Source organism: Suillus subaureus (assembly GCF_016647635.1).
Source record: "Suillus subaureus strain MN1 chromosome Unknown BJ212scaffold_166, whole genome shotgun sequence".
Taxonomy (NCBI): domain Eukaryota; kingdom Fungi; phylum Basidiomycota; class Agaricomycetes; order Boletales; family Suillaceae; genus Suillus; species Suillus subaureus.
The window spans coordinates 1-9,845 of record NW_024538722.1 but is presented as its reverse complement, the minus strand read 5'-3'; the positions used below and the strand labels follow the sequence as shown (position 1 = coordinate 9,845).

The following is a 9,845-nucleotide window of genomic DNA, read 5'->3' as shown; positions in this document are numbered from 1 at the left end:
ACAGGTAAGAAAAGCAGGGGTCTGGGTGTGCTGCTGAACATTCGATCTTCGGTCCAGGACTGACGCAATTGAACAATACACTATATACCCTTACATCCATTCTTTCTCCAACCTTCCTGACCGTAAAGCGATGCTGCGCCCAGTGAAAATACCCGATGTCCTTCCCTCAGCCCTACCTACTGGCTCGAATTTCTCCTTGGTTGCGGGTATGATTATTGACAGGTCCTTTGAGTATCGTGGCTTCTCAACGTTTCAGGCGATTTCGAGGAGATTTATGGAGCAGAATACGAAGAAGGCGATTTCGAACCACAGGCGGGGCAATGGGACGCTGTTTTGACATGTTTCTTCATTGACACTGTGCGGATTTTTGTTCCTGTTCAGGTGTATTCCATCCTAATGAAGCTGCTTCAGGCAAAGAATATCATCAACTACCTTCGTATAATTCACCGGATATTAACACCTGGTGGAGTGTGGGTTAACATAGGTGAGGGCAGTCGCTTTGTCCCAGCTCTCCTGCTGACTACATTTCAGGCCCGCTGCTCTGGCACTTCGAAAATAATGCAACCAATGATCCATCCATCGAACTTGATCTCGAAGAAGTCAAAATGTTGGCTCGAAAAATTGGCTTCGTGATATCTGTAAGTCTATATCGCATTCCGCAGTGTTAATCTGACGAGGACAATCAGAATGAGCGAACGATAGACACGACTTACACGAGTAATGCCCAGTCTATGCTGGGATACGTTTATAAAACTGCTTTCTGGACGGCGACGAAAGCTTAATGATAGATGCACTATGAGCTTCTCTCGTTTGTTGAATGACACGCATCACTATGGTGCAGCCTTATGTGCGGCAGGTAGAATGGTAGCAACTTCGGTTGATGTCGGATTCAAATGACGTGCGTGTATATCATCTGTGAGATAGATACCATATCACTGCGTGCCCATCACGCATCCCCCCGCCCTGTTTTGATATCTTGCTGCATCCTCATCTCTCGCTTTTGATTCCTCATTTTCTGGCTCTCTCGGATCCCAAAACCATCCTGAAAGATCCCCTGGACCTCCTCGAGGCTCAACCCAGCAATCTCAGGGAAGCAGAACAAGCAAAACAGCCATCCCAACAGGCACAGCCCTGCGTAGAACCCGAATGCGCCGGCGGGGGTAATTTTCGCCATGAGAGAGAGGTATGTAGAGCCGATGAGAAGGTTGCTAGCCCAGTTTGTCGCAGTCGAGAGCGATGTGCCGATACCGCGGACTGCACGAAACGTCAGTGCTGAGCTCACAGGCAGGAGAAATAATGATGCGACCTTCGAGTCCGAAGAGTTCACCTTGCTGCCACGGGACGTTTCCTAAGCCCGTTGCATACGATGCGACGAAGATGATCATCGAGAGAAGGACAATCGCTGACCATGATCTGGAGTAAGACACGCCATTGACTAGATCGCCACCCGTATGCAGTGTCATATCTACCAAGTCCAAGTCCGTCATCTGACCCATCGTGCGATGAATGGAAAACTTACAGTAGAACGCGATGCTGGCAAGGGTGAGGCCAAAAACCATGCCCGGTGCAGAGAACACCATAATCCTCCGTCGTCCCACGATATCAATATACTTCAACGCAAAAAGTGTGAAGATGAAATTTGTCCCACTGACAATGAGTCCAACCGCCGTAGGCTGGTCGAACCCAATCTCCTGGAAGAGTGATGCAGAGTAGTACATGAGTGTATTGAATCCACAGAGTTGTTGGAACGCTTGCATGCCGCATCCGATGACTTTGCAACGTGAGTACAACAAGACTGTGTAAGCAATGGGTATGTCTTACTCAGTGCTCTACGATTTACGGGAACAGTGATCATGGACTTAAAGCGCTCAAAGAAGGTTGTGGAATTTGCGATATCGATACTCTGCTGTACCGATGCTCGGAGAACCTGGAGCTATGAGGTGGTTAAGACTATTTGCCAGTGCTCGACCGACCAACGCTAAGAATACCTGTAAATCAATCTGTTCAGCCGTGGCTTGCGAGTAGACACGTTCCAACACTCTGTGCGCAGCCTCTATATTGCCCTTCCGGATAAGTATCCTTGCTGCAAAACAAAGGTCATTGTTAGCCATCCCTCGACAAATGACGTTATACAATCACAGAGTAAAGAAACTCACGACTCTCCGGTAAGAACGCCAAAAATATCAATTGAATACCAGCTGGGACGGTACCAAGTCCAACCATCCACCTCCAACCACCACTCACATTTGAAAAGCCTGCATCGATTCCATATGCAACTACCTGCCCAAAGGTGATCATTACAACGTTCAAAACAACCATGCGCCCGCGCAGGCGTGTAGGTGACAGCTCTTGTATATACAGAGGTGCGATGCAGGATGCAAGACCCACGCCGATACCGATGAGGAGCCGGCAACCAATCTAGCAACGTTCGGTTCAAGCTGGTGGTCAGCGTGTGGCAAATAAAACAATGAGGGCACATGGAGAAGTAAGCGTACCATACTCCAAACCGTATGGCAGACTGCCTGTCCGAGAGCTCCGCCGATGAAGATGATGTCTGCGATGCCAAGGACGGGTCGACGGCCCGTCCAGTCTGATATAGCACCAGCAGCAAGGCCCCCGAGTAATGCGCCCAATGTGGTGGCGGACGTGATGAATTCCTAGAATGACGTGGTCAGTGATCATAAGTGCATGGAATTGGGTCTTGGATATCTAGAGTCCGGCTCACCTTCTGCCCGTCTGATAATTGAGCCGGCCCAAGATCCCCGTTGATGGTAACTAGAGTACCGGAGATTACACCAGTATCATAACCTGTTGATACATCGTATGGTCAGTCGCTCACCGTCTTAAAAGTGAAGCATACGGCCCATACCAAACAACAACCCAGATATTGTACAACAAGCCACAAGAAGCCAGACAAACCAAGTCGTGTGTTTCTCGACCTCTGCTACAGCTGCGTATTGCGAAACATCCCCGGCAGCGTTTCCTTGAACTTCATACGACTCAGCTGTCGTTTGGCACTTCTCGTTAAAAGAAGACTGGGTCATAATGAAGGCGTCAACGAGTCCGCTGACCACAACTTTGTTTCTGAAACGCGTTCTTATACCTGCTCAGACGCCTGGTGGAGTTGGATATAATTCGGAACATCGATCGTGGGGTTTCTACAGCTGGTTACAATTTTCTGGTATTATAGACCACGTGGAGATACTGGTCCGGGCCGGTGATTATCATGGGGTAACACTGACATTCAAGGACAGCCCAAATACGTAGTACTGGATTACTTACTGGTGAGTCCGAGACTGTGCCCGGGGTGCTCAAAACTTGTGTCGAGAAATGATAGGATATGAACAGTTTTTAAAGTAGAATGATGAGGAACGTGTCGCATGCAGCATGCGATCCCCACGAGACGAGCCTACCACTGCGTCTCAGCGAGTCGGACATTGAGTGGGACCGCGACATAGTACGGATCCATCGGGATTCGGCAGGTACAATACGTACTCCCTTGGTCTTCGGAGACGCCTGCAGATAGAAGGAACGTCTATATATAGCGACTTCTGGACATTGAGCTTGACATACTCAAGAAACTTCATCGCTGATCATATCAAAATCCACATTCATTTCTGTAACAGGAGCTACTGGTGGGTTCTCTCAGTCGAAATTTGACTCAGTTGACTACTAATCGCAAGCTGCATTACCGGATATGCTGTGTCTGCATTGCTATCCCACCCTAGATCTGATACATTCCAAATAACTGCACTTATTCGCTCCCCTGACTTGGGGAAGGTCGCGCTGTACAATAGTGTCGGCGTCACAGTTGGCACCAATAGCGATTTTCATAATCTCAGGCTGACCGTCATCGCTTGCCAGCAAAGCGGACGTGGTCTTACTAGCCTGCATCTGTATTGAACCTCGAACTCCTGACTGATTGTCGGATACTATATGGGCTAATGCTGATGACTTTTATACAGCCAGAGTGATCCTCTTGGGACCGAAAAGAGACCATGAACATGCCATATTATACAGTCCCCATTCTTATTCACACGGCATGTGTATTGGCCTATACCATTCCCCCGTTACCTTCAAGAAGTGACACTAATCTTTCTCTACGTAGTCTGGAACTGGTGTCTTGATAGACGAATGCGGGAACTGCGCTACGGCTGAAATTTACTCTGACCTAGACATCCCAATGATCGAGTCGTTACCCAGGACGCAAGCGCATCGTGAAGTTGACCTCGAAGTCGTTGATGCTGATAAAGAAGGTGATTCTTAATGCTTTTCCTGTCTATCATCATTGTTCATGTCTCATGACAAACACTTGGGAATACGAACAGTTTACGTGCGGACATATGTCGCTTTGCCTTGGACGATGCATGGCGTTGTGAATACACCATTAATTTCACTTGGCGTCCAGAACTGTACTCCAAGCAAATTCCCGGTCTCGTTAAAGCCAGCCTTAACAGAAAGCAGGGTGGTGTTATCGAAGAAGGGCTGAATCTATGGCCTAGTATTCATATCGATGGAGTAGAAACGCTGTACACCTCCGTTTTTGATGCTGCGAGGAAGGGACTAGGTGATACAGGCCATGAATGTGAGGGCTATGATTTGGGCGAAAATGGAGAGCACCAGGTGGGTGCAGTATCTGAGGTCTTAGTGGAACTGTTTGCATGATATGAAACGAGAGAAAATTCTTGAGCCCACCGCCTTCATGGACGAAGAGCTGCAGGATCATTTCGGGGTATGTTCTTCAATCATGTCCGAAGCTCATCTGTGATTTTACTTGCAACTCAACTATTGATAGGGACATACTATCAAAAGCCCTTGGGCGAGTCTCAAGCCAGAGATCAAAGTAATGGTGGAGAGGTAAAACGCCTTAGTCGATTCAATAAGGTTGAAAGGTTGAGCTGCAGCAGTGGTAAAGGACCATGATACTTTTCTTTCAAGCTTGAAACTGATATCTTGGCATAGTTGGACTACTGTATGCCTTGCAACACCCCATGCACGAATAGAGCCTAAGTTCCGACAGAAAGTCGTAGACACAAACTAAGCCACGAAACAGTGCTTCTCCTTCGCACGGCTTAAAGCTTCGCTCTCGGTAGTTGGATTACGTCCATAATAGCTTCTGGACACTCGTAGGAAATGCAGTGACCGATGCCCGGAAGATATCTGACATTCAGTCTCTCGACGTCACGAGGGATGTGCTCCAGATGACAAACAGCGCCGGCCTTCGGATCTGACACCAGCACAGTGATCTTCACGTGAGGGGGGATGTTTTTGAACAGGCCGCTGAAAGACCACGGCCTGTTATGCTATTCACAACAACAGCAGAAGTGTCAGCAACATTCGGCATGTCCACAGTTGCAATATTACCGAGAAGACTCCCTCAATGGTGGTGCGGTCGCACATTGAAACTCCTAGTGCGTGTAACACGCAGTCACGTCGTGACCAACCAAGATCATTAACCAGCTCCTCGGCGGTTTTGACATTCGTAACTGCATTTAGAAACCAAATTTTATCCATTTCGATTGTCCCCTCCATTTCAAGGGGGGGATCGAGGAGTATGACAGTGACTTCTTTCGTTTTGGGCAAAAATTGCAAGAGCGAAAGGGCAACTGTGCCTCCAAGAGAACGACCTATAACCACGTTGTAGGACATGTCATTGATGAAGTATAGTCGGAGGTCCTCTGCAAGGGCAGACATGCGGAAGTCGGTGCCTCGTCTCCATGCATGCCCAAGGAGATTCGGCGCCATGACGAAGAACCCTGTGAGAGCCTGTTGAAAACAGAGCATGATTGTCATAGTATCACAAAACCTGACCTTCTGCTACTAATAGCTGAGCGATGCCTTCCCATGCACTCGAGCACGAAGTCAGCCCATGAATAAGCAGAGCTTTCTTGGGAGCAGTGGGAGAACCCCACTGGGACGCTGAAATCGACGGGTACATACTAATATGGAATTCTGCTAGCAGAGCCCGTGTTGTGAAGAGGTTCGGGGTTCAAGTCTGACCTCCAAGATCGAGGAAGGAGTTGGTCAGGGAAGTAGCATTAGTGAAAAGTGTGCGTTTAAAGGGCGTACAGCACATACTGACCAGAATAGCATATGACTCTCAGACAAGGGCTTATCCCAAGAGATGCCACGAATAACCCCATCATCAAAAGAAAGCGCCCTGCGGCTGATGGCAAACCGATTCCGGTGATATGACGTGTCTGCTTATGTAAATGTGAGAGCTATTGGGGTCAACTCAGGTAAGTGAAGGAAAAATTGATCTCACCACTCTCACAACAGGATCATTTGTCCGCTTCACAGGGAGTGTGCCAGACGGGTAACCCTGCAAGTTGGCCCAATAAGGTCTCTGACCAAGGGACAACTCTATTCCAATTGGCAAGACGACCTGGGTGAGCTCCACAATTAAACCCGTGCGTTGCAGGTAAGAATTTTAGTTGTGAGATCTGGCATAGATGACGAATCCCAGGCCACACTTCGACTTTTCATACCTCCCGGTGGTGGCTCCTGGCAATGAATGCCAAAAACATGATGGGCTTAGACATGGGTTGTCCGATGGTATCTGATAGTGTTATTATTGACACTGTGCTACAGCTTTTTCTCTCACATGTACGTATCATGCTACATCATTCCATGCATGAACTCGCTGGCGAAAGCAAACACAAGGTTAAGCATTCTGACTCGGAAGGCAAGAGGAAGAACCCAGCTCACTCTAGGCTCACCCATTCCCTCCATAAATATGTCCCATAATGTCACAGCACCGTGATGTGAAACAGGCGCAACGTTGAGAGTCGGTGATTGTAAACACGGCCTGATTTCCGTCATCAATACTTCAAGTCGTCTGAGGTCCGCACGTCTAGAATTCCCTAGGCAGCAAGAGCATTCGGGCGGTTCCTCCCTACCTCGGTGCAGGGGATTGTCGATAAGTTCTGCGGTAGCGGCGTTATACCAGCTATCACTGCAGGTGACATGGTTATAATGGTGAGTGAGATCAATTTTATAGTTGTAATCAAAGATACAATGCTATCGAGTCGAAAGTGCCCCACAGCACGGCCTCTCTCAGGAAACGGAAAGCGTTCCAAGGTAGCGGGTCGTGGTACTTCTTGACATGGACCCATAGACTTGATGAAGTTGAGCTACAGCGGTGGCAAGGGACCATGGCACCTTTCTTTCAAGGTTGAGACTGACACATTGGCATAATTGGACTACTGCATGCCTTGCAACACCCCATGCACGAACGAAGGCCAGGTTCCAACAAAAAGTCACAGACACAAACTAGGCCACAAAACACTGCATCTCCTTCACACGGTTCAAAGCTTCGCTCTCGGTGGTTGGATTGCATCCATGATAATATCTGGACGCTCCCACTGAATGCAGTGGCCGATGCCTGGAAGGACCCTGACATTCAGTCTCTCAACGTCACAAGGGACATGTTCTAGAAGACAAACAGCCCCGAACATCGGATCTGACACCAGCACGGTGATCTTCACGTGAGGGGGGATGTTTTTGAACAGGCCACTGAAAGACCATGGCCTGTTATGCTATTCACAACAACGACAAAGGTGTCAGCAACATTCGGCATGTCCATAGTTGCAATATTACCGAGAAGACTCCCTCGATGGTGGTGCGGTCGCACATTGTAAATCCTAGTACGCGTAACACGCAGTCACGTTGTGACCAACCAAAGTCATCAGCCAGCTCCTCGGTGGTTTTGACATTCGCGATTTCATCCAGAAACCAACTTTTATAGATTTCGGCTGTACTTTCAATATCGAGAGGGGGGTCGACGAGTATGACAGTGGCTTCCTTCGTTTTGGGCAAGAATTGCAAGAGCGAAAGGGCGACTATGCCTCCAAGAGAATGACCTACAACCACGTCGTAGGACATGTCATTGATGAAGTATAGTCGGAGGTCCTCTGCAAGGGCAGACATGCGGAAGTCGGTGCCCGTCTCCATGCATGCCCAAGGAGATTCGGAGCCACGACAAAGAATCCTGTGAAAGCTTGTTAAAAACGAGCATGATTGTCATAGTATCACAAAACCTGACCTTCTGCTACTAATAGCTGAGCGACACCTTCCCATGAACTCGAGCACGCAGTCAACCCATGAATAAGCAGAGCTTTCTTCTGGGAGCAGTGGGAGAACCCCACTGGGACGCTGAAATCGACGGATACATACTGATATGGAATTCTGCTAGCAGAGCCCGTATGAGCGAAGATGTTCAGAATTCAAGTCTGACTTCCAAGATCAAAGGAGAAGTTAGAAAGGGATGTAGCATGCAGGGAAAAGTGTGCGTTTAAAGTGCGTACAACACATACTGACCGCAATAGTCATATGACGCTGAGGCAAGGGCTTATTCCTCTGTTAAGGGATGCCACGAACAAGCCCTTCATCACAGGAAAGCGCCCTGCGGGTGACAGCAAACCGGTTGCAGTGATATGACGTGTCTGCTTAAATACGAAAACCGCTGGGGTCAACTCGGATAAATGAAGGAAGGTATGATCTCACCACTCTCGAAATAGTATCATAAGTCCGCTTCACAGGGAGTGCCAGAGACGCAGCCCGGACTAGCCCCAGCTTGTACCTTAGCCCTGCAAAAAAATTACATCTCCTCTTACCTTCTAACAGTCTGCCGAAACGGATAGCTACGCCATCAAAATGCCACTCAGAGGTCGTCGTTGGGTCAAGAAAATGACTGTATAGTCGCAGTTCGGTGTGAACTTTAAATGACTCTGATACCAGCAAACACTTCTCATGACATATACACGATGACCCCCACCTGGAGTCATGGATATGATATTACTGGCCCTTCCACTACAACGACAAGTCATATTGCTGCTTGCACACTATGTTTGCACATTCACCTTGATGCAAATTGCGTCATCTGAAGGATACATCGGAACTAATAAACATATCGTGCCGTCTTCATGGTCTTGACACCACCATCAAGCTGTGTGTAGTTGCCCATGTGCGAGGGGCCGAGATGTCGAACCAAGGACAGTATGCATATTGAGATACGGAGAGGGAATTATTCAGGGTACGGTTAGGTTAGGTGTAGTCTGACTGGTGGGTGGAGACTAGAGCAATCTGGTCTCAGCGTACAGTCCAGCGGGAAAACGATGCTAATAAAAGAACCACCTTCCTCCCAGTTTGAGAAGCGATGTTCACTTATTAAAACTGTCGATAAAGTGATGCACGTCTGCGGGATTCCCTTTCCGCCACAATCATATCCCATCGGTGTCAAGAACGACTCCATTCTCGAGTCTCTGTCAATCCTCTGCTATCCATTCTATTGGATAGTTCGCAGAGCACACAGATCGAGTGGACCTTGATGGTTTCATCGCTACTGGTGCCAGAAAGAGGTGTCTTGACGGCTATGAGGTCGAGAAGCGAACGGCACTCTGGCAGGCTACTACAAGTGCAGGATATCAATATATCATCTATGATCGGTATCGCGAACATTATACAAGGAAATTTCAGTTGTAACGTTTCTCACTCACTCGTGCCCTCCAGAGTCTGGTCTTCACTCCATCCACAGCAGTCGATGGTGAGGCCTGCTCCGCCAAACACGAGGATTGAAAGCCTGCCAACGCAAATGGTTCATTTCTCAAGGTGTCAGTTTATGTAGGTATCATAGGTAAATAAACTACACACCTGTCTTTCCAGAAACACAGTTTCCACGTGCAGAGCACTGATCTCGGGGGTTGATAGAGATGAACACTGCGTGATAAGATGACACTGCACGTCGGGACGCGCCCGAACTTGAAGGTACCTGCGTCCTCGTCGACCGAGAATGCTGCTAGTTGTCAGTCGTCCGCTTCGTTAACCGCAGCGTACCAAACAGCCTT

The 9,845-nt window shown here is 48.4% G+C and overlaps 1 protein-coding gene across 1 annotated transcript; it reads left to right on the top strand.

The window, feature by feature from the left end:
* Nucleotides 1-4,183: 4,183 nt before the first annotated feature.
* BJ212DRAFT_1504014 (uncharacterized protein) lies at nt 4,184-5,115 on the top strand (the record flags this gene model as incomplete). Its single annotated transcript, XM_041341603.1, has 4 exons — nt 4,184-4,256; nt 4,409-4,623; nt 4,679-4,732; nt 4,796-5,115. The coding sequence occupies 4 exons, from the start codon at nt 4,184-4,186 to the stop codon at nt 4,859-4,861; spliced, it is 408 nt and encodes a 135-aa protein (XP_041185637.1). The 3' UTR covers nt 4,862-5,115.
* Between the last annotated feature and the right edge of the window lie 4,730 nt (nt 5,116-9,845).